Genomic DNA, 24,478 nt, shown 5'->3' on the forward strand with positions numbered 1-24,478 from the left:
TCTTTTTTAAAAAGGAAGATGTGCAAAGTCGGAAGGAGTAGCTGTGTCTCGAGTCGAGGTCCCTATTCAGTCCTGGCAGTGTTACGACTGTTTCCCAAAACCCAGAGTCCGAACATACAACCTGGTCAGGATCCAGAGCTTGATACAAAAGTCCTACAGGTTCCCTGTCCCCCCCACCCCAAAGAACTCACCACTCAACGCACTGCATTTTCCACTTTGGTGTTGCAAACACCAAAATACAGACAGACACGAACAAAAAGGTACAAAACGTGAAATGTAATCTACACATTTTTTCCTCTTCATAAAAAAATATTTATTAGGTTTAAACATTGATTAAAAAAAAAAACAGTCACGTAAAAAACCCTTCGCCACACGCCTTTTCCCTCCACGCCTCCTGAGTGGGCGCGTTCACCTCCACGGACGGCGGCCAGCCGCCCAGCGCACGCCCGGCGGACTGGGTGGGCAGGGGTGGGGCCCTCGGTTTTCCAGTACAGTGTTGATTTTAGGAAGAAAATGCCCCTGTGGCACTGACAGCGACCCCCCGAAAACGTCAGCAAGGGTGGTCGGGAGCAGGGAGCGGCGGGTCAGAGCAAGATGTCCTGAGTGCGAGGCAGAGGTGGCCCGGGGGTGGGCGGGGCGGCCTGAGCGGTGGGACCAGTACAAAACCCAGAGACACTGTTGGTAGCAAAGGTCTGGTTTCCAAATACATTTGTAAGAAAGGAGGTCTGTTTAGAAAAGGGTCAGAAAGTCGGGGAGGTACATAGTTCTGAGGGCCCCATGAGGGGTGCAGCCCGGGGCCTCACTGGTGAAAGGCAGCAAGGGAAGTATGTCCCAGAGCCCTGCACTGGCCTCGCCACTTCGGTGTCAGGAAGGGCGGCCTTCGTCCCCACGTCCCCACGGAGGACAGGAGTGCGGGCGGCCCCGTCCGCGCCCTCTATCTCGGGGTGCCCGGCTCCCCAGCAGCCGCCCCGGGCAAGCACTCCAGGTCACCATCGGAACCCAAGGTAGGGACTCGTGGGATTCTCCTGTTTCCACCTAAAAAGAATAGATGTGACTCCGCGGCCTGCTGCATAGCAGCTGACAGCCCGTGGCCTGAGAGAACAGGAACACGGTCTTCGGCAGGGGCCTCCGCCGGGCGGGCGCAGGGCGGAATGTCTGAGTAGAGAGGGAAGGGGACAGAGCAGGGCGGGTCCTGCGGCCCAGGGCACGGTCCTCCCAGCGGGGCCCTTGCTTTTCACTCAGAAAAGACCGGAGTCGTGAAGCGGCGGTGAGCTCATCTCCAGAGCCGACGGACGGACCGACAGGCGGAAGGTAAGACAACGCCAGGCTTCGTCACGCCAGAAAAATAATGCCAACCACATAATCGTATGCAACTACCTCAAATACGTCTCCGACGACTTAAAAAGTTTGGTTACCCACGCGGGGAAGTGTGAGCAGCACGAGCGGTCCAGTCCCCACCCCCACTGTTAGCAGCAACAAGGCAAGGGCACCCGGGGGCAGGGGGCGAGCGGGAGCGGCCTGGGCACGACGGCGGGGCCGAGGGGCTGAGGCCGCCCCGGGCTCCCCAAGGAAGTGCGGAACGGAGAGCCCGGGCGCCCCGAAGGGACCTGAGTGGCCGGCAGCGGGGAGCTCCAAGCCCTGCACCAGAGGAGCGTGGCACGTCGGTCCTCACCCGGCCGCCTCCACGGGAAGATAGCACCTGGGAGACATCGGCCCTGGCCGGGGCTTCTGCAGCTGTTCGATGGGAAGCACCAAAGCCCAGAGGCGGGAGGGCCCCAGGGCTTCCTGGACACTGAGCCTGAGTTCCGCGAGGAATGGCCACGACTGCGGCAGAAGGCTGTGGCCGTGGCCGTAGGCAGTGACCAGGCTGCTGAGAAAGGGCGAGCAGAGCGGGGGGGGGAGGGGGCTCCAGCACTGGACATCGGATGTATGCAACACCTTCCTTAACGTCCCTTGGACCTGTGGCCTCGGGGACGACGCTCAGGACTCCGACCAGTCCCGACCGTGACCTGGTCCTCGGGCCATCGTGCGTCCTAAGAACCGGCTGGCCACATGGGCTCCCTTGTGCCCTAGCCACACGTACCTGCCGGGGACCCTCCCTCCGTCCCTGCAGACACGAGGGAACGTGTGCTCTCCCTCTGCTCAAACCCACCCTGTGCCCCCCAACGTCCTGTTCGGTCCCGGAGCCCCGACTCGCTGGGGTCAGGCCTGCCTCAGAGCCCGCGGGCTTCCGTGTGTGTCTGGGGGCAGGAGCAGAACAAAGGGGTCAGCGTGGTCTGGCCCCAGGCGAGAGCAGATCCCTAGGCAAACACGCGTGCACACGCACACACACACACGCACGCACACACATGTGCACGCACACACACACGCATGGTGGAGGGGGGCACGGCCACGGCCCCGCCCCCAGGAGGGATGGCAGGGCCCCCGCCCCGCAGCCTAGGAGATCCAGGAGAAGTCCTTGTCGGGCGCGCCCGGGGGGCTGCCGGGTCCCCGCGGTGAGTCCTCGTCCTCCTTCTCGGCCACCAGCAGCGTGTCCTCGTGGGCCAGGCCCACCTCGTCCTCGTCCTCACACAGCTCCTCCTCGCCCTCCCCCCGCGGGTCGTCCGGGTCTTCCAGGTAGGGCCCATCGCCAGGGAACAGCTCGGGGGAGCCCTCGGTGCCGCCGCCGTCCAGGGGCCCGGCCACGCCTCGGCCCGCGCAGTCAGCACAGACGCCGTGACGCCGCGAGCCGTGCTTGATGCCCACGCTGGCGGCTGACATGAACACGCGGCTGCACAACTTGCACACGTACTTCTTGTCCTTGCTGTGGACCTGCGGGGGAGCGGGTGGTCAGCGCGCGGGGCGGGGGGGGGGGAGCGTTGGTGTGGGGGATGGGCGGTCAGTGGGGGGCATGGGTGGTCAGTGCGGGGAAGGGGGAGGGGGTGGTCAGTGCAGGGGGATGGGCTGGTCAGTGAGGGGGATGGGCGGTCAGTGAGGGGGGATGGGCGGTCAGTGAGGGGGGATGGGCGGTCAGTGAGGGGGGATGGGCGGTCAGTGAGGGGGGATGGGCGGTCAGTGAGGGGGGATGGGCGGTCAGTGAGGGGGGATGGGCGGTCAGTGAGGGGGATGGGCGGTCAGTGAGGGGGGATGGGCGGTCAGTGAGGGGGGATGGGCGGTCAGTGAGGGGGATGGGCGGTCAGTGAGGGGGATGGGCGGTCAGCACGGAACAGGGACAGGTGGTCGGTGCAGGGAGCAGGAGGCTGCAGTTTTAATTCCTCAGATTTTTCGGAGTTCTCTGGTGTCCAGAGCAGTGAAGTAAATGAGAACACAGCGAGTGGTGTCAGGGTGGGAAAGGTTTGCTGAGCTGCGTCTTCCCCCACACCCGGAACACACCCTCACCGACGGGTCCCCGTCCTGGGGGCTGGGCCTTTGGAAGGGGCCCCTTCCCCGTCCTGGCCGGAGGGCTCCTCGTCGCCCAGCACAGGGGCTCCACAGGCGGCCGCGAACGGTCCCCGCCCACGGAGACCATCGCTCCACGGTTCGCGGCCGCCCAGCGTCCACTGGCTGGGCCCCGACACGTCCTGAATCTAGAAACGGAGCCTCACACGACGCGGTCCCCGGGACCCTCCCGTCTGTCTCTTCCGTTTGTTCTATTTTCCAGCCAGGGCCCCCTCGACCCTCGCCCGACAGAAGCTGTTCTGAGAGCCGGCCAGGCTGCGCCGGGGGAGGCGGCGTCCACGGACACCCCTCAAGACCCAGGGTTCCCAAGGAGGGAGTCGGGGGCTGTGCCAGGACGGCCCGGAGCGACAAAGGCGTCGTGGGGAGCCCCTCGGCCAGCGCCAGATGGCCGGGCCCCTGTTCGGACAAGCACGTGGAGGAGAGAGGGAGACCGCGGGCGCCGTGGCGACCCAGGGCTCGTCCTCAATGGGAGGCCGCTCCTGAGACCCCCCCACCCGGAGGACTCCCGGCGCCGCCGCCCCAGTCCCTCCCACTGCACGCGACGGCGTCTGCCCGTCTGCCCGGAGGGGACGCCGAGTGCCCCTACTGCTGGCAGACGCTCAGCGGCTTCTGGAGGTCGGGGCTCCCAACCACGAAAGGGGAAGACACGGAGCCTCTTCTCAGAAAAAGGCAAACCTGCACACATTTTAAGTACATTTTCAGGGATTTATGTTCCTCCCTGAAGCCCAAGCAGGACCCCAGGACGGAAACCTGGCCCCATCCCCGGTAAAAGACAAGGGCCACACAGAGCCTCGGACAGAGGATGTGGTTTTGCTAGGGAAGCCGTCACGGCCTGCGGAGCGACAACCTCCAGCACCTGAGTGTGGCCAGCGAGCCACCGTTCACCTCCGAGTGGGACAGCGTGGGCGTCGGCGCGTGTGTCCCCCCAGGTTTCCGTGCTAACGTGAGCCTCTGTGGCTCTCAGGGTGGGCTCTGCAGAGGGGCCACATGGACGAAAGGCCAGCTCTGCAGTCGGCGGCCTCAAGTTAGCCGCAGCGACTGCCTCACAGACCTGCCGTCCAGGCCGGGGCTACCGCTTCCCCCGCTGCTGGACCCCACGACGGGGGTGGGGGGACACCGCAGGCCGGGCCATGGGACATCCCTCGGTCAGCTGGGCTGGGCCCCCCTGCCTCTTGGGGCTGTCCGCACTCCAGCTTTGCTGCCTGACTTCACGGGAGTCTTCCCGGGTGTCCTCACCCCCGAATAAGAGCCCCCACTGGGCTGGAAAGATGAAACAACAGGCTAGTAAGGTTGCCCCGTGCAGAGAGCCAACGGGGGGATCCAAGCAGAGTAAATCTGGATGCGACCCCAAAGTGAGGCAGAGCCCCCCACGCACCCCAGATGGACACACACAGGCAAAGACCCCACTCGTCCACGCAGCTCCCCTCACCAGCAGCCAGGCCTGAGGGTGTCACCCGGCCCTCCCCCAGCCACCTGCTGCCCTTGCGCTAGGGCACCCCTGGGTCACCCTCACCACGGCCCACACAGCCCTCCCACACCTCCTGGGGCTTCTCAGCATGCTGCAGGGTCAGCCAAGTCTGTGCCCTGAGGACGACTCCTGACACCGTGCAGATTCCCAGACTCATGACATCACCCCGATGCCCTCTCCCGGCCCCTGTGGCACAGGCTGAGGGCTCTGGGCATCTGCCCCCAGGGCCGCCTCCACCGCGTCAGTCCTGCAAGCTCCAGCTGGCCCCACCCTCAGCCCCGAACCCCGCCTTGAGTGCGTGTCTCAAGAAGATGACACTGTGCACAACCTTGTGGTCCAGCCGTCGCTCCCACAGTTCACCTCGCCTGCCCAAGGCTCCCTTGTCCTGGGTGTTTTGGCAAATCTGCCTCCGTGTTTCACGGACGACCTTCTTCACTCCTTGACCGAGCACATGCAACCATTCAGCACCTGCCGGCTGGGTGCCCGCCACTGCCAGGCAACCCAACACTTACAAGGCCATGGGGGAGCCAGGGCGTCCCACCATGACTTGGAGCCGGGGCACTGGAGGAAGTGACATGGTGGGACACGAGGGGCCCAGGGCAGGGGTCCTGGCAGGGGAGGAAGCACTTGCCAAGGCCTGGTTGGAGCTTGCCAAAGCCAGGCCGAGCTCTGGGGCTGGGGGTGCTGTGGCCCACCTGCTTTCTGCCCCAAGTCTCAGTGGGTGGAGCTTCTCAGGAAGGGTGGGGGTCAACATGGCTCCACCTACTCAACTGGCCTTCCCCCTGCAGAGCAGAACCTGCTTTAGGGCTTCCCATGGCCTTCTGGGCAGCCCACATCATCACCCCAGCTTTCTGGACCTCTCAGCCCGGCACAGAGTGGGCCCAGCTGACCCCATGAGGACCCCATGCTAACTACCCTCCACTGACCATCATGCCAGCCCCATGCTGACCCTGTGACAGCCCATGCGACCCCATGCCGACTCCATGATGACACTGTGATGACCCATGCTGACCCATGCCGACCCCATGACAACCCACGCTGACCCATGATGACCATGTGATGACCCACACTGACCCCACGCTGACCCATGACAATCCGCGCTGACCCCAGGCCTATCCTGTGTGACCCTATGGTGACCCATGCTGACCCCATGCTGACCCCAGGTCCACCCCATGCTGACCCTGTGACGACCCATGCTGGCCCCATGCTGACCCTGTGTTGACCCTGTGATGACCCACATTGACCCCTCGATGACACCATGCCAACCCCATGCAACCTTGTGACGACCCACACTGACCCCATCCCGACCCCGTGGTGACCTTATGACAACCCATGCTAACCCCATGCAGACCCTGTGATGCCCCATACACCCCATGCTGACCCCCTGATGACCCATGCTGACCCATGCCAACCCCGTGACAACCTATGCTCACCCTATGCCGACTCTGTGATGACCCATGCGACCCCGTGCCGACCCTGCGACGACCCACGCTGACCCCATGCCGACCCCCCGCCCCCACTCACCAGCGTGTGCCGCTTCATGTGCTCACGCCGCGTGAACTTCTTGCCGCAGATCTCGCAGGGGTAGGGCCGCTCCCCGGTGTGAGAGCGCATGTGCCGCTTGAGGATGCACTGGTGCATGGCCGAGAAGCTGCAGTAGGGGCACTTGAACTTCTTTCTGATCACCGTGAACTCGTTCACTGAAAGACAGCAGACCCGCGAACTCAGTGAGCCGCTGCCCCCGCCAAGCCCGCCCGGACGCCCCCATGAGGCCCACGCGTCCCACCGAAGGTTGGAGGCCGCCGCTTCCAGCGCTGCCGGCCACAGGGCCGTGAGCGTCCGAGACCCCGTGAGCGCCGCACACGCTGTCGGAACGGAGAATGACAGTGTGACGACACGTGAAGCCGGAGTCCGGGCCCCAGCCTGCGGCTCCGCTCAAGCCCACGGGCCACTGGGGGCCAGGAGCCACCGGGCAGAGCTGGCCCCTCCAGGCACCCGCAGGCCAGAGGCACTTTTAATGTCCAGAGGGAAGGCACTTTTAATGTCCAGAGGGAAGGCACAGCCGAGGGAGAGGCTCGGGTCAGCCCCCAATGTGCAGCAGGACCGCTGAGTGGCCTCTGTCCCGGGTGTGACTCCTCTTGCCCGTTTTGCCTGCATTTCAGGAAGCGATGCCACGGGCCCCAGAGGGGTCATCCTGTGACCTGCTCAAGCGCACGGCAGCGGCCGCTCCCACACCAGGACGTGGCCACCCTTCAGAGGCACCTTGCCTCACACTCCAGGGCATCTCCTGGTGGGGATCACGGGGTCTGGGGTCCCATGCATCAGACCCACTGTGCAGCGCCCCACCAAGCACGGGGCAGCTTATCCTGAGTGGTGCCCTCGGCGATGGGCACACCCAGACACCACAGTTAGCCCCTCTGGAACACGCAGAGCCTCCACCCAGTAACCCCATTAACCTTGAGGACTGGAAGCAATCGTCCCAGACTTCACCAGGATCGCTGAGAGTGGCCAGGGCCTGGGATCTCACTTCTTGGCACACAAGGAGCCCGGCGGTGGACACTAGTCCAGACGCATTTCCCCAGGGCCCTCACGCTCTACAGCCCGGACGGCACCTGGCCAGCTGGACATGGCACCAGCACCCCAAACACAGGCCAAAGGTCCCCACAGTCACAAACACTGGCCAAGGCCAAAGGCAGGCTGCTGGAATGAACCCCAGGAGGGGTGCGGACACCGTCAGCCCGGTGGTCGTCCACTGGGTCCTCCGAACCCTACCAAATGTCCAAGTGTGGCAGGCCCTGGCCACAGTCACCACTGCCCCAGGAGGTGCCCAGGCAGCAGATAAGAAAACAAATGCCCCAGAGTGACACAGCCCAAGACAGCGGGACCCAGCGAAGCTAAGGTGACTCAGAGCCTGGGTCCCTCTTGCAGGAGGGAAGCAGCCAGCCTACTGGAAGGATGACCACCTGTCCCCACAACCGTGGGCCGCCCACCATGCCGCCCAGTCGCAGGGGCCCTCCCTGCCATCTCCGTGAGCCATGCCCACGGCCCCGAGACCCATTCTGCTGTTCAGGCCCAGCCATGGGCATGTCAGCACGGAAACGACAGGTGCAGAATGGCAGGAACCACACTGGCTCCTGGGCTCCCTGTGCCGAGCTGGCCCTCACCGCTGCACCTCTGCCCTAACACACGCCTGCTTCAGTGTGTGGAAACGCTGTGTTGCTCTCTCTGCTTTATGCTCAACGTGAGGCTCGAACTCACAACCCTGAGATCAAGAGTCACACACTTCACGACTGAGCCAGCTGGACGCCCCAGAGAGCAGTCTCCAACTTTTTTTTTAAAGTATTTCTTGGGGCGCCTGGTGACTCAGTGGGTTAAAGCCTCTGCCTTCGGCTCGGGTCATGATCCCAGGGTCCTGGGATCGAGTCCCACATCGGGCTCTCTGCTCAGCGGGAGCCTGCTTCCTCCTCTCTGTCTGTCTGCCTCTCTGCCTGCTTGTGGTCTCTATCAAATTAAAAAAAAAAATAATAATAATAATCTAAAATAAATAAATAAATAAATAAAGTATTTCTTGCATGAACCCTTAAAGGGCATCTAAACATGCAAGCAACCCAGATTTCTTTTGTTCCCACGGGCAGTGGTGCGAGCCTGTCCTACCGTGTGCCTAGAGCTCCAGGCCCTGGTGTGAGAGTCGGTCCTCCCAGCACAGCCTTCCAGGGTGACTGACCTCTAGGCATCCTCAGGCCCCCACGGCCCCAGCACTAGGCTGTGTGGACTTGATCACAGCTCACAACCGATGCCACTGCCTGGAGCCTGGCCGCCCGCTCGCCCCGTGGTCTCCGTGCCCGTAAGAGGGACGCTGCATCCCCCCAACACCTCTCTCGGAAATCTGTCCTGGCCAAGGCAGTAGAGCATTTGCTCCCAATCAGAAGTTCGGTCCATGCGCTTGCTGGCACAGGGGCGCGTGTGCGTGCGTGTGGCGGGAGCCGGGGGCAGGACGGACACCGCAGCCGTGCCTCGGGGAAGACAGCAAAACCAGAAGGCCGCAGGGAGCACAGAAGGCACGTGGCAGCCCGCGTGCACCCCGCGTCCCAGCCACGAGGACCACCTCAGCTGACAGCTCAGCGTCTGACCTCGACTCTCCTCTCTACGCACAAACAGGTTCTAGATCGCAGACTGGAACGGTGACATACAGTCACGCAGGCCACTATTCCGCTAACACGCGGTGGCCGGCTGTCCACGCCACCATTTCAGCGGCGGCCTGCACGGGTCTGGGGCCCTCACTGACCCAGCGGAGACCTTCCTGCTGGATGTCCACGCCGCGCCCGCCGCTTGGCCCCCGTGCACGAGTCCGTGAGCTCCCCGACGGGCGCGCCTTGCCTCCTGCACGCACAGCCTGAGAAGAGGCACGGGCCGAGCTGCCGCCACCTGTCCCCGCGCGGCCGTCCTGTCTGCTGCCCTCGGCCGAGGTGCAGGGAAGCCGTGCGGGTGTGCCGGACATCGGTGCCCGCTGTCACCGTATGCACTCTGCCAGCCTGGCCTCCGGGCTGGAGGAGAGAGCTGCAGGAGTTTCTGGGGTGTCCGTGCAGCCAGAAGGGAGCTGCCCTTCCTAAGGGAGGGCCTCGAGCCAGGGGGAGCTCAGGCTGTGGCCCCCGGAGCAGGGCTCCTGCACCCCCACAGCGGGACCGAGTCAGGGAAGCCTCGCAGCCCGCACACTCGATGCAGCCGGGCCGGCCCGCAGACCAGGCCTGCCGGGGTCGTCCCCTCGGCTCTGCGCCTCCGGTCCTCCCCAGGGGTTCTCCAAGGCACCGTGATCCCACTTTTCATCTTACACCAAATAAAGCAAAGGCACCACCCACTCTGGGATGGAGAGAAGAGGAAGTGAACTCTTGCCTCATTTTATTTAAAGCAACCTTTTCTGAGAATATTTGTTCATGGCCTCTGTTCTGCTTCTATAAACACGCAAGTTAAAATGCCCTATTATGTATTCTAGCCTTCTGTATTTAGCAACTTGGACTTACACGTGAAAAAGAATTGATTTCTGTGCAGAAGTGCTGCATTTTTTTCCCTAGAAAAACAACGGAGAATGCACAGGCGTGAGTGTGGCTGTTTGTTAGGGACCCTCCCTGGCTGGGAAGAGCCTGCGCGGGGCTCCAGGCACTAAAAACACACACTTTCTGAAGCAAAGAGGACGATGTTGGCTTTTTCTTACTATGTTCGTTTCCTGCCTCCACCAGAACACCAGGAACGGGGCGGTCGAAGGCACCACAGAGCTACCCATCCGCAGCTGGGGAGCCAGAGTCTGGGACCCAGGTGTCGCAGGGCTGTGCCCCCTCCCGAGGCTCCAGGGAGGGTCCTTCCGGCCCCTTCCAGCTCCTGAGGGTCCAGGAGTGCTGGACTTGTGGCCACATCTTCCTGTCTCCGCCTCCTTCATGTGGCTTCTCCATGTCTGGGTCCCTCCTCTTCTGTCTCTTATAAGGACACTTGTCATTGGATTTAGGTCCAACTTGGATATTCCAAGATGTAGTTCTATCTGCGAAGATCCTTCTATCCACATAGGGTCACATCCACAGGTTCCGGGGATTAGGACGTGGACGCAGCTCTGGCGTGGGGGACACCATTCCACCACCTCCGGGAACGAACAGCACCGTGAGCAGTAAGGGAATGTTTCTTGGCTGTTGTGATCGAAACAACTTCTTCTTGGAAAGAACCTGACACTTCCAGAACCTGTGACTTACAGTCTCTGTGTGTTCGGAAAACTTGCCACAGCACAGGTTTTCTTCTCATAAACGCTGAGAGAGCCTGAGAAGGTCAACAGTGACAGCGTCACTGAAATGATGGAAAAGCACAAATCCATCCAACCGAAGCAGACGCTCGCGGCCGCTCTGTCCAAACCAGAAGCCCTCCCTGAGACCTAGCGCTCCGGCGTGCACAGGAAGCTTATGGCCAAGAAGCAGGTTCCGATGCCGCAGTGGACTCTGCAGAGCAAGGAGCCCGGTGACACCTGATCCAGCGTTGCAGAAATGCATCTGTAGGAAGCCTGCGGGGCCGCCGCCGCCTGTCCTTGGCCCCCGCCTCCGCCCCTTGCAGCCCCGCAGGAGGGTCGGACGCGCTGGATAAGCGAACACTCCAGAACCATTTCGTGATCACCTCAAAGCCTCCAGGGAACCGCTGGCGATGCAGACGGCTGCACGAGGCGGCTTCTCCAGAAGGGCACACGGGTCTTCCCTCACGACCACCGCATGTTCACTCGGCTTCTGACTGTAATTTCCAAACACTGCACTTCAAGTGCATTTCAGAAACAGGTCCAAACAGGAACCCCACTTTGTTTTTCCAATAATAAGTTTATTAACTTATAAGCGGCCAATTATTTTGTCTTAGAACATAGCGAAGCTCTAATGTGTCCAAACTACTTTTGAAAGGTTTTCTAACCCTACAGGAAGTGCATACAGCTGACTTAAGCACGCCAGACATCCGCTTTGGGACCCCGCATTTGCGGGATCACACACTCAGGTTCTGCCTTATTCACTAGCAGAGTCAGCGAAAGCCACTGCGCGGCTGTCTGGAGCAGTGGCTTGCTCCCGCTTGCTGCTGTGCTGCATTCCATGTACAACACCAACCCCCCCACCCCGCCGCGGGCGCCGAGGGGCACCCGACCTCACGGACCATGGTGCTCAGATGGCTCCCAGACACGTCTTCTGCCGAACAGGCTCTCATTGCTCTTGGGCATACACCTAAGAGCGGACCGTCCGGGCCACAGGGAACTTGCACGTTCTGTTTCAGCAATGGGGCCAGGCAGTGTTTCGCGTGGCCGCATCAGTCTACGTCCCCTCCAGCAGCGCACGAGCATCCCAGGGGCTGTGTCTTTGCAGAGGCCTGGCTCGGGCAGTCTGTGGGTCTCTGTCCTCCGGCCTGACGTGCACCGCGAGGCTGTTGTCTGCATGTCCCACCCACGGAAGGCACCACGCCCACTGGGCACGAGCTCGCTCAGGTCTCTTCCTTGATAACTAAGCTGCCTCTTTCTTAGATGTCTTTAAAGTTTTATGTATTCTGAGTATGAATCTTTTGTCAGATACATTTATGCAAACATGTTCTCCAGCCTCTGGTCCTTTTACTCTCTGAACAGCATCTTTAGTGGAAAAATTCGTGATTTTCACCATGTCCACTTAGACAAGTGCTTTTTATGAGCTTCTTGCAAACCACCGTGATCATGAAGCTATTGTCCTCGGTCGTCTCTCTGAAACCATACACTTTCTGATGCATCCCAAATTAATCTTTGTGCTTGGGGTGAGTTGGAAGTCAAGATTTGTTTTTCTCAACATCTGGAGCACTCAGGATCACGTACTGAAAAGACTGTCCGGCCTCGGGGCACGGCCGAGGCACCTCCGCCCAGGCCAGGGGTCAGACCGTGTGGTCTGTGCGGACTGTGCCTGCGGTCGCTCCCTGGTGGTTCCACCACTCGGTGGACAGCCTCTTCCGTCATCCTCATCCGGGCTGCCTGTGACAGCCACGCCTTTCCTCAAGCATCCAGATGCTTGCACATTGGGGCCCTGGGACCGCCCCTTGCAGGGTTGGCCATTTCCAAGAGAACTGTGTGCCTTTCACAGGCACCCACTATCACGTCGCCTTACTCACCCCAGCGCCAGACAACCCCGGGTGGTCCCTGCGCCTTGGAGCGCTAAGCCACCCTAAGCCTGCTTGCTCTGGACCAGCCGAGTGGTCCCTTTGGTCCCGAGGAGGCCACAGTCAGTCCCAAGGGCTCCCGGGGGAGCCCTACGTGCTGTCTTACACCCCCTTCAGCTCCCAGTCCGACAGTGTTTTAAGGAATTGGCCCATTTCCCCCAGCTTGTCAAATGCGTTGATCTAAATTGTTCACAGTCTTTTCTTATTCTTGCTCTGATACCTGTAGGGTCTCAGGGGTGATCTTTATTTCACACCTTCTATGTAGAATCGGCACAGTCTTCCGTTCGTGCTGCTCACGCCTGACAGGGACTTGTGACTTTCACTGACCTGCACGGCTGCCTTCCCTGTTCTACCGCGTCTGCCTCCGCTTCGCTGACGTGTCCTCTTGCGTGCACTCCCGCTTACTCTGGGTTTAATTCGCTCTCCCTTTTCTCATTCCTTGACCCAAAATTAGACTACGTGCAGCTCCGGGCACAAGGCCCCCGGCCCGTTTCTCCTGCGTCCTGCGGGTCCCGATGGGCTCTCTCGTCACACCACTCAGTGCAAAGTATTCTGCCATCTCCGCTGTGACTTCTTGGACTCGAGCATTACTTAAAAGTATGTTGTTTGATTTCCAAACGTTTGGGGGATATTCCAGTATCTTTTTGCTGCTGATCTGTAAAGAATGATGTCAGCGAGCTCAGAGAAGACGCGGACTCCACCGAGACCCGTCTGCCCTGGGAGCGTGTCACCAGCACCTGTCACCCGCACCGGAGATTCCGCGTTTCGGATTACTCACGTTGTTACAGGTCAGCACCTGCCGAACACAGGTGGGAAACGTCCACGCAGAGTAGCAAGTTGAATCCAGGGATCTAGGAAGAGAGTGGTCCCATGTGACCGGATGGAGTCCCTGCAGAAACGTGGGGCTCAGTTAATATCTGGAAGCCGCTCACACCATCTCTGTCCTCAGTTACTCGTCCGCCGGCCCATCAATCACGGAGGAAATGGGTCCAAAGTCTCCCACTGGGACGTGAATTCATCTTTCTCCTTTGACTGCGGCCGACTTTCACATCACACATTCTAAAATCAGGCCTGTTCCGCCTCCCCCAGAACTGATCCCTTTACCATTACATGAGGTCCCTTGAGTCATAATTCTTCAGTTTACATTAATGTTAATTTCTGTAGGGGCTTCCTTGGTTTACTTTTTTTTTTTTTTTAACTTTTTATTCATTTGAGAGAGAGAGCATGACCAGGGGCGGGGGAGGCAGAGGGAGAAGCAGATCCCCGCTGAGCAGGGAGCCTGGCGTGGGGCTCCGGCTGGATGCCAGGACCCCGGGATCATGACCTGAGCCGAAGGCAGACACTTCACCCACTGGGCCGCCCAGGCGTCCTTCCTTGGCTTCTCTTACTATCTTTTTGCTTTAACACTTTCTGGGTCCTTATCTGTGAACGGCATCACCTACAAACAGTGAACTTTTTCCACCCCAAATTTTTCCATCTTTTTATTGCAGTGTTCAATCGACGCAGCCACGTGAAGTCTACCATCTACGGTCCTTCACTGCTCCCTGCGGGCCTTATCTCTAATGAGTCTTTTTCTCTTCGTAAGCCTCTGAGTTGTGCTTTACTGTTTCGGCCGTTAGGCACACGACTTCACAAGGAATGCCGGGAGCCTTCAGCAGTCCAGCTCATCCGTCCCAGACCCCTTGTGCTGCCACCATCTTGTGTGACACTCTGATTTCTGTTAAAAAAACCCCACAAGATCCTCGTTTCAGCGATCGAGATGCGTCCCGTCACACGCACGCACGGCCACTCTTGCTGTCGCTCGAGGGCTGGCGAGGGCTGGCTTCCGCGCTTGGTGGCGGCTGGGGGACGCGTGTGGACGACAGTGTCTCCACTCAGCCCCTCTGTGAACAACACCGTGGTAGGTGCGCAGGCGGTGGCCTCCCTGGCCCTCTGATCAAGACCGTCATCAGCCTGGCTCCCGGCGAAGCAGCGTCGGTCCTCGCCGGCCGCGTTTAAGACTTCCTTCTGTCACTGGTTTCCCGTAGTTTGACAGTCCTGTCCACAGACACCGTTTTCTGTCTGGCGCTCATTCTGCTCCAAGTTCCCGGAGCTTCTTGAACCTGTCGGCTGGTGACTTCCATCGGCTCCGGCAAACGAACTGTTCTCTTTGGGTGTGTCCTGCCCCGTTTCTGCCTTTCTCCGTTGAAAATCCAATTACACACGCGTTACACACGTTCACCCTGTATCGTGTCTCTTTGCTTTTTCCCCATTCTTTTGTTTTCTTACTCTTTTAAAAAAATATTTTATTAAAAAATATTCTATTTACTTATTTGACAGAGAGAGCGAGCGGCAGAGGGAGAAGCAGACTCCCCACCAAGCTGGGCGCCGGATGCAGGACCTGATTCCAGGACTCCGGAGTCATGACCTCAGCTGAAGGCAGATGCTTACGGACTGAAGCACCCAGGTGTCCCCTCTTTCGTTTCTTTCCCTACAAGCTTCAGCGTGGACCTTCCCCAAGCTTCCAGTTCACGAACCCTGTCGTAGGTCGTGTCCAGACTGCTATTCGACTATGCAATGAATTCTTAATTTCAGACATTTTATTTTCGTTTCCAGAATGTCCCGAACATGTCAGTACGGAGGGTCTTCCCGTCTGCTTTTGCAGCTGGGACTTACGTCAGGGCACTCTGCTTCCGTGAGGCGCAGACTGCGGCCAGGCCAGCGGGGCACTTCCTGGGCTGCCCCTCTTCCTCGGTCTCACTGTTGCTGTCTCTCCTGCTGAGCAGACGGTCTTGGGAGGACTAACCTTCGCCCTGTAGGGCTCCGTGTGCGCTGCTGTCAGGACTGCTCTAATCTGGTTTTGGTCTCACTCTGAGGAAGAGGCTTTCACATCAAGGTGTGACCCCTCCAGAGTCTCCCCTGAAAGCCCAAGGTGCCTCCCATGTTCTGTTGGGTTTTTTCCTTTTTTAACTTTTATTTACTTACATAACCTCTACACCAAACGTGGGGCTGCAACTCATGACCCCAAGAGGAACAGTCGCACACTCCTCTGACCGGGGTGACTGGTGGCACCCCTGGGCTGTCTCCATTGTCTCTGTGATCCTCCCTGGGTTTGCATGGTGCCTCCTGTGTCCCAGGGCCACACCACTGTGCATATCTGCTCCGCTCCCGAGAGGCAGTCCTGTTGCACAGGGATTCTGGGTGGGGCTCAGTGTAAGGCTCAGAAGCTGAGAGAGCTCGTATGCAGACGTGGGGACTCTGTCTCCGTGGCTTCTTGCTTTTTGAGATTTGCTCCTCCGGTCCCAGTTATCCTGGGTGCCCTGAGGACACCCTCCGTCTCCTGGCCACAGAGCACCCTGCTCCAGTGTTTGGGAACCAGGCCAGAAACAAATCTGAGCGGAAAGCACAGCCCTTCAAGTCCCACCTGTGCCGGTCAGTCTCCAGGGTGTGTGTGCGTGTGTCGGCCAGATTCTCAAACAGATTTTGCCTGGAGAGTAAGCGCAGTACAAGCTGTCACAGCTGAAACTAGAAGTTCACCAAGTTTTCTTTAAAATAAATCAATGCCTTTGCCCTAGCACTGGAGTTCTGTGCATAAGGCCAAGACCGATAAGAAGCAACACCAGATTATAGATTTCAAGTTTGGGGTTTGTTTCTGGAGGCAAGAGCTGCTAAACACGACACAGCGTGGGGCTTGCACTCACGGCCCCAGGATCAAGAGTCGTGTGCTCCACCAACGGAGCCAGCCGGGTGCCCCCGAGAGCCTGTATTTTAAGTGCAACCTAACTCAGTCAAGTAGTAGCCTTCGGTGGGCGGCGGTCTCCACGCCTAGCCACGGCGCGACCCTGGCATCTCTCCTCTCCACCGCGTGAACGTGGCAGGGACGCCCAGCTGTGCCGCGCTGTGCCGGCAAGCACGCCCAGGTGAGAAGCTTTCACTGCTGAAGTTCTCTGTGTTTAGAGCAACTGATGTTACGTATTGATAAGTCTTTCTAAAAAACTCTTTGGAATCAATCATGAGCCGCGTTTCAGTGAGAAATTCAACGAAATGTAACAGCTAAAGTGTGCACGCGCACCTCGGAGAACCCCACGGCCGATGGCCGCGCAGCACGGCGGGCACAAGGTTGGACGCCAGGACAGTCAGAGGCTTTCCCTTCTAAAACGGGTCTTGTGCCCTGACACCGGACTGTCTACTATAACTGACTTCCTCGTTTTTTCTTTTTACAGACTTCTTTCTTTCAGGTGCTAAGGAGCCCGTCTGAAATGGCTTAATTGTTTCAACATTTTAAAGATTTTTAAAAAAGATTTTATTTATTTATTAGACAGAGAGAGAGAACAAAACAGGCAGAGAAGCAGGCAGAGGGGGAGGGGGAACAGGCTCCCCGCTGAGCAGAGAGCCCGAGGCGGGGCTCGACCCCAGGACCCTGAGATGATCATGACCTGAGCCGAAGGCAGAGGCTTAACCCACTGAGCCCCCCCAGGCGTCCCCAATTTTTTTTTTATTTAGAAGTATCTCCATAGCCAACGTGGGGCTTGAACTCACGACCCTGCCATCAAGAATGGCCCCACCGACTGAGCCAGCAGGTGCCACAACTGTCTTAAAAGTTGAACAAAAACCTTTCAGTACGACAGCACAGACAGACACTCCCCCGCGCAGGTGCCCCTGTGAGCCGCTGGTCCGCGCTGTCCACCCCAAGGACAAGTCAGCTGACCAAATAAAAGGAAAACGGCCGCCACAGAGTCTCCGTGTCCCCACCCCGGGGACTCGGAGTGCAGACGTCTACACAGGCCACTTCTGCCACAGGGTGTCCACACTTCGCCATAACCTGCCTGGGACCTCCCAGCTCGAAGACCCATCAGGACAGTAGACAGTAGACGGGGACTTCCATAAAGCCATGAGGCACTGATCTCTGGGAAGGGTCACCTGCCTGGTCACCTTGACCTCGACTGGTCCTTTACCACTTTGACAACAAGTCTCTCAGCCTCTGGAAACCTGGCTCTTCCTTAGTGAAGGAAGTGGGCCCAGCAGGAGCAGCTGAGGCTCCTCCCAGACTCCGCCCAGCCACAGCCACGATGGCGACGCGGACTGGAGGGGTTGGGGGGGGTGCTGCCTGTTTCCTTCCCGGGAAACCGCGTGCTGCTCGAGAACTGGCAGCTTCTGCGTCCTGGACCGCTGCCCCCCAACTACGACCACCTGCTCGGTGTACAGAGGCAGATGCGGAACCCAAGGCGTCCGGCGTCGGTGGACAAGAGCAAACACAAGGAGGTCCTTCCGAAAAGAAGCGTCGTTTCAGCAGCTCTGCTCCCGGGGCCGTCTCCTTGGAGAGATGCTGGGCGACACGCGCACCGAGAACACCGTGGCTAGGCTTTGTCTTGGGTATTTCCAGACCTCATGGGGGGCAGAGCCCCTTGGTTCCTTTCTTGAGGGAGGGAGCCTGCTCTTCTGCCCCCATAGCTGGCAATCCTACACGACCCCAGTGACCCCAAGCCCTCGCTGGGAGGCTGGAGACACCTGCGCCGCCGGCCCCACCCAAAAGGCCTCCACTCGGCTGCCGGTGGCGGAGCCAGGAAGTCTCAGCTTCAAAGCCTCACACGGACGCCTGGTCCCAACCCCTGCAGCTGCCCCCGTCCTGACGTGGTTTCGCCGTCACCCAGTGGCCACCGACCCCGAACACCAGGCCTGGCCGCAGAGAGGCGCGTGGGAACGTCTGCTCCATGCAGAATGGGGTCCGGTCAAGTCTGTCCAGCCTCAATGCTATCCTATGCAGAGGCATCGGGGTCCACTAGTGGCTTCTTAGATGACTTCATGAAAAGGCTGTCGGAGCTCAGGGAGAGCCCAGCAGGCCTGGGGGGTGGGGCACTGGCCATGCGGGAAGATGGAAGAAGCCCCGGGCATCCGGGCCGGCCCGCGGCCCCCACACAGACCCTCCCAGGCGACAGTCGGGGCCGACTCCAGAGGAGTCCTCGCTGCCGAGCCCAGGGCTCCAGGCGTCAAGGGCCTCGATCTCGAACCAGAGAGACAAGTCACAGGTGCTCGGGTGTGAGGACACCACCTTGTGCCAGGCCCCTGCCTGTCGCCACGAGGACCACGAGGGCATCTGGAAGGAAGGCTCCCGCGGATTCTCAACAGACAGACGCTCAAAGGGAAAATCCTCTTCGTTCACGGAACGCAGCGGCCCCACAAACCACCTTGCCGGGGAAGAGGAATCCTTTACTTCATTCCAAACCCGAAACACGTGGTTAGGCTCTTCTTAACGATTTCTTCTTCTTCAGGGAGACAAAGGAAACTAACAGGCCTTCTCTCTATAAACAACCCCTCCGGCCCGGGGAACAGAGGACAGCTTGTTCTGTGTGGCCTTCCTGGGGTCCCAGAGCCCTCCGAGTCCGCGCTGGTCACGCAAACACCCAGCCCCGCCTGCAAAGCCGCCTCAGGACCAGTGAGCACGGCTGACTTTAACCGCTGCCGTCTGAGCCGAATGTCTTTCCACGAGGGGCAGGCGTTCCCCAAGAACCCTTCTCCTTCGGTGGAAAAGGGCACTTGTGTTGAACTTTGTTCAAACCCGTGTTTCTACTCCACAAGCATGGAGACTGGGAAGCACGGCAGCGGTGAGGACGGACGTCAGGTGCGCTGCGGTCGCACGGCTGTCATCCGAAGACAGCACCATGCTACCTGTCGCCGATGCTACGTATTCACAGGGGACACCTGTGTCCACACGTGGGCGGCTTCAGTCTACATGACCAGAGTCACTACTGCAGAGCTGGACGTGCCTCGCCCGGTGGAGCTGAGCCAGCAGGACAGAGTGGAACAGCGGCTTCCAGCACAGAAACTCCTTACCAGCCTCTGAGCACGGCCCGGGACGTGGACACGCCAGGGATGCACGTGAGCGCACGCGGAGTTCAGGGCACACACGTGCCACATGGGCAGACGACCCGGGACACCGGGGCACGTGGCGGCCCCTCCCATCTTACCTGGGCTGGGGGGGGCGGTGCTGTCCTGGGACCGGTCTGGCCATTCACCAGAGCGGGCATCCCGGGCTCTGAGTGGAGGGCGGAGGGGCCCGAGGGAGGGGCTTCTGCTCTGCCATCAGCATCCCCCCAGGAGGACTGGGGCTGGTGCCAGGCCCTGGGAACACAAGAAACGAGTCTCAGCGCGTGAGCGCACGCCACTGGCGGGCTTGCCCCCAAGTTCCAGAAGTGGTCGTGTGGTCTTGCTGTTGCGCGGAGCGCTCCGGGTCTGTTTGGGCGTCTATCAGCTCAGCAGCCCCGACAGCAGGGTCTCCGCACGCAGCTTGCTTGGGGTGGGGATCTCTCTCCCAGAAGCGAAATGATTACGACAGAGGGTCGCACCCCAGGAAGTCGGACACGCGGGCAGAACATGGGCACACGCACACCCGCGGCCTGGAGAAGCGATCTTCTGGAAAATACTCCAACGTGTGTTGCGCTGGCTGTCTACCTAGAAGCTAGTGGCATTGTCCAAAATTCCAGCGTCGATCCAGAATCGAGGACAGATTTACACCCGGTGAGGACTTCTCTCTAAGCCACACCCAGGACAGAAACCAGCTCGGCAGTTTCCCGCAAAGTGCTCCTGGGCATCTGGGCAGCCCGTGGGTACAAGGGTCGGAAAGGGACGGCACAGCACGGTGGCAGCCCCTGGTCCCGTGCAGGGAGCTCCCACTGCCGCTCCCCGGGACCTTCCCGGTGTCCCTCCCTGGAGCAGCAGGAGGGAACTTGGCCCATCCTTCCACTCAGACGGCTCAGCACCAGCTCTGACTCGGAGGGGGAGACCCCAGGCTCTTTCTCAGAAGCAGCGTCTACCGGTCAAGCGGCGACAATCACCAGGGACGACGCTTCTCAGGTCGGAGTCACCTCGGCTGTTGGAAGGACGTGGCAGCTCTACGGGACACTCGTCCCCCCGGGCCCGCGGTGAGCCGGCCTCCTTCCCTCCAGCGGTTCCAGGAAATCAAGTAGCACCCCGCGTGCGCCAGACGTTCTGCCGGTCCGAGAAGGCGACGCCGGAGTCCAGGCCCCCCAGACCCCGGCTCGCTCGCAAATACAACTTGTAACCCAGAACCGCGCCTCAGCCAGTCAGCGTTTCTCATAGTTTCTAGTCCATAAACGGTGACTCTGAATAGGCAGGGGCTCGCCTACCACTGAACACGTAACGGAGGAAAGAGAATCGAGTTCGGCTCACACAGAAAGCACGCAAGCTTCTTTAACCAGGTAAAGGCCGCAGGTCTAGAAAGAAACCATCTGCTGAAGCCACCAGCCAAGCCCCTGTGATCAGACCCCAAGACCTTCCCTAGAAGGTTCCACACTGTCCCGAGAGGTGGGTCCTGGCAGCTCGTCACAGGTCCAGCACTCTCTGCATATTTAAGGGTCCCCTGACTTTGGGGAGCCTGGGTGGCTCAGTGGGTTAAAGCCTCTGCCTTCGGTTCAGGTCGTGATCTCAGGGTCCCGGGATCGAGCCCCATGTCAGACTCTCCACTCAGCGGGGCGCCTGCTTCCATCCACTCTGCCTGCCTCTCTGCCTACGTGTGATCTCTGTCAAATAAATAAATAAAATCTTTAAAAAAAAAAAAAGGGTCCCCTGACCTTAAACACCTGGAACTGCCGTCCCGTTCTTGTGCAGAACCGCCGCGAGCAGACCATGTTTGTGGCCCACAGCGCACTCCTCTTGGGAAGACCAGACAGAATCGCCAGGGGCCTTGGGGGCCCCATAAAGCGCCCCCTGGGCCGGGGCTGCTGTCCATTAAACATCACACCTGCCCCACGTTTCTCTGATGACGAGCCCATGCCTGCTGAGATGTGGACCCAACATCCAGCATGAACAACCAGCTCAAGGCACCTGAAGCTGGAGGACCAAGTCCGGCTCCCTGGCACTGCCCGCCCTCACCCCCGGGTCTAGGGGCGCCCGACAGCACCGCACAGGCCCCACCTCCTTCCCAAGCCACCTGTGGAGGGAGCACAGAGGCCCCTGTGCCCGCCTGAGCAGAGGGCCGGCCCCCTGCTATTGGAGCCTGGGGCGTCCGCACTCGGTGGGACGCTCGGTGGCCATGGTGACCTTGCCGGCTTGCTCTCAGCACCTCTTCAGGTGTGCGGTGGAGCCCCCCCCACCACACGCACACAGGGTCTCCCGTCCGTGGGCCGGCAATGCTAGTCGCTGCGCAGGGTGCCTGGGGAGCTTGGGCAAGCCGGCGGTGGAGCAGGAGCACGAGGGGCCCCGTCCCAACAAAGCGGGTGAGCCCTCGGTGGGCAGCGAGGGCAGAAACATGTGACCACGTCGCCAGAGCCAGTCCCTGCCACACCGTGCTCAGGGGACACTTGCTCCTGCAGACGGGGGCGCACCCGGAAACCAGCAGCGGTGGCGGAGGGGCGACCGACACGGGCTTCTGACCGTCCTGACACTTCGCCACGAGCGCTTAGAGAAACTGCACCTGTAAACGGGCAGCATGGGGCAGACAGACAGACGGACCGCAAACGAAGTTGCCTCGGCTCCCTCGTGCAATCTTGCGACACGTAGCGGTGGCTCGGGCCACACAGCTAATCCTGGTGCCCTCTGCAGGGACACACGTCTCAAAACCAGGTGCCCAGAAAGGCTGCCACAGCCACGTTTCAACCATAGCCTCTGTCTGCTGACTCTGCCAGGCTGCGGCCAGGGACGGGGGCTAGCAACGACGCAGGCTGACCACAACGTTTGGGGAAAGAAAGTTTTCATCTGGGTATCTTCATTCCTCATTTTAGTATATACCTGGAAAGAGACAGACTTTACTCAGGATGTCAGAAAATAGTATTTAAAATAACCCATTTTCTCACCAAGTTCTCCGGGCACTCTGCCTCCTGTAGGTTCTTACCCCAAAATGGGGGAGGTTAGAATATTAAAAGCAAGGAGATTAAGGGGCGCCTGGGTGGCTCAGTCATTAAGCGTCTGCCTTTGGCTCAGGTCATGATTCTGGGGTCCTAGGATTGAGCCCCGCACCAGGCTCCCTGCTAGGCCAGACGCCTGCTTCTCTCTCTCCCTCTGCTTGTGTTACCTCTCGTGCTGTCTCTGTCTGTCAAATAAATAAAATCTTGGGAAAAAAAAAAAAAAGCAAAGAGATTAAAACACAACAGAAATAACAAAATACCAAAACCCACCAAGTGACTTCATGAAGAATTAGTCACAGACGCCCTAAAAATAAAGAGGAGAAGGCTCTCTCCGCTCCCTCCAAACTGGGAAGAGTCCGGCGACCACACACATCCACAGCACGCCCGGGGCAGGCGCTGGGGCTCAGCCCCGTGCCGAGATGTATTCATCGTGCCCGGTGACCCGCACGCGAGGAGGGAGCTCCGGACAAAAGCCCGTCCAGGAGAGCAGTGCCCAGGGACTTTACTGAGGTGTGGGGCCTGCCAGGGGGCCTGGGGAGGGCCAGGGCCCAGACAGAGCGGTCCAGCGACGGGGCCCGGGGTCCAGACTGGGTCTGGCGTGGTCCCCAGCACAGACGTACCACAGGCTTTTTGCACCAGCCCACACGGAAGGCAAAGGCCAGCAGACCAGAAGACGAGTGAAAAGCATTGAAAATCACCCTTCAGGGGCGCCTGGGTGGCTCAAGTGGGTTAATCCTCTGCCTTCGGCTCAGGTCATGATCCCAGGGTCTTGGGATCGAGCCCCACATTGGGCTCTCTCTGCTCGGCGGGGAGCCTGCTTCCCCCTCTCTCTCTGCCTGCCTCTCTGCCTACTTGTGATCTCTGTCAGATAAATAAATAAAATATTAAAAAAAAAAAGAAAGAAAAGAAAGAAAAGAAAATCACCCTTCATCCCAAAGTCACCCCTGACGGCAGAGGTGGGCACCGTTCTATCCTGCAGCCCGTGACACGTGGCGCTCCCACGTGCGTTCGGCGTGTTATGGGGGACTGAACAAGCGAGCCCCCACCTCTTCGCACAGCCCCAAATTCCCAGTGGCATCCACAGGGCACCCCCCAGGAGAACACAGAAGCTACCCACCGGCCCCCCAGAGCCCCGGGTTCGCAGCAACCCAGCAGCCCCCGCCAGCTGGCGGCACAAGCTCCTTGGCGGCGGGGGGGGCGGGACCAGCACCTGGGGACATGCGTTCGAGGGTTCACAGACACCAGCTTGTCCTAAACCCCCAACAGCTGCGGGATGCATTGTTCAATGTGGCCCCAACATGTCTCTGAAGGCCCGAGCCGGGCAGCCTGTCCTCCAGGTGCTCCGCGTGGGGCCTGACTTCACAGCCGAGCCCCGGGAACTGCGCACGGCGTCCGGGCTGCTCGGGCCGCGGCCGGGCTCTTGAGGACGTGCGGGAAATGAAGGAACAGAAGCCCTGGTCCCACCCGTGTCTTTACTAGCCACGAGCGAACCGCGTCCCTCCGACACTGAAATTTAGGGGCTCTCAGTGCGTGGGGAAATACAATTGCAAGAACACTGGCGTCGTCGTCTTTAATCAGAGCGAGATGAAAGCAGAGAAGCCCTTCCAAGGCTGCAGCACGGGAGCCTCGCTTCCTCCAGTGGGGGTCAGGGCACCACCGCGGCCACAGTGGCTGCCGCGTCCACACGCTCGCACCCGCGGGGCCCTGGCACCTCGCTCCCTCCCGCCCGCGGTGAGCAGCCAGCGAACGGCGCGCGTCTCCGCGGACGGCGGTCCGGGCGCCACCGGACGGGATCTTCAGGGCGTCCGGCCTGCGCTCAGCTGGGGCCCTCCACTGCCCTTGTGTGTCGTGGGGGGCGGAAAGCCGGGGCGGGGGGGCGCTGGGCGGCTGCTCGTACCTCTGGCCGCTTCTCAGTCAGTCATCGGCTCCCGCAAACGGGAGCCAGGCGAGACGTGCACCGTGCGACTGCGGGAGACACGGGCTGGAGGCGGCAGGAGCCCCTGCAGACAAAGCAAGGACGCGCCCCTCGCTCCTGCCGCGGAGGGGACGGGCA

At 60.1% G+C, this 24,478-nt stretch overlaps 1 protein-coding gene across 2 annotated transcripts in view; it reads right to left on the reverse strand.

The window, feature by feature from the left end:
* Positions 1-288: 288 nt before the first annotated feature.
* Positions 289-24,478, reverse strand: part of ZBTB46 (zinc finger and BTB domain containing 46) — a 59,449-nt gene continuing 35,259 nt past the window's right edge. Inside the window, exons 4-5 of one of the 2 annotated variants that reach the window (XM_045070705.1) lie at positions 6,431-6,606; positions 289-2,811 (exon numbers count right to left, since the gene is read on the reverse strand). In XM_045070705.1, the coding sequence (XP_044926640.1) occupies positions 2,437-2,811; positions 6,431-6,606 (551 nt within the window). In that variant the 3' untranslated portion in view covers positions 289-2,436. Of the gene's footprint in view, positions 2,812-3,126; positions 5,689-6,430; positions 6,607-24,478 lie in introns of those variants that run through there. The other variant, XM_045070706.1, reaches the window with a different exon arrangement.

Source organism: Mustela putorius, unplaced genomic scaffold, assembly GCF_011764305.1.
Source record: "Mustela putorius furo isolate JIRA1106 unplaced genomic scaffold, ASM1176430v1.1 tig00003972_pilon_pilon_pilon, whole genome shotgun sequence".
Lineage (NCBI taxonomy): Eukaryota > Metazoa > Chordata > Mammalia > Carnivora > Mustelidae > Mustela > Mustela putorius.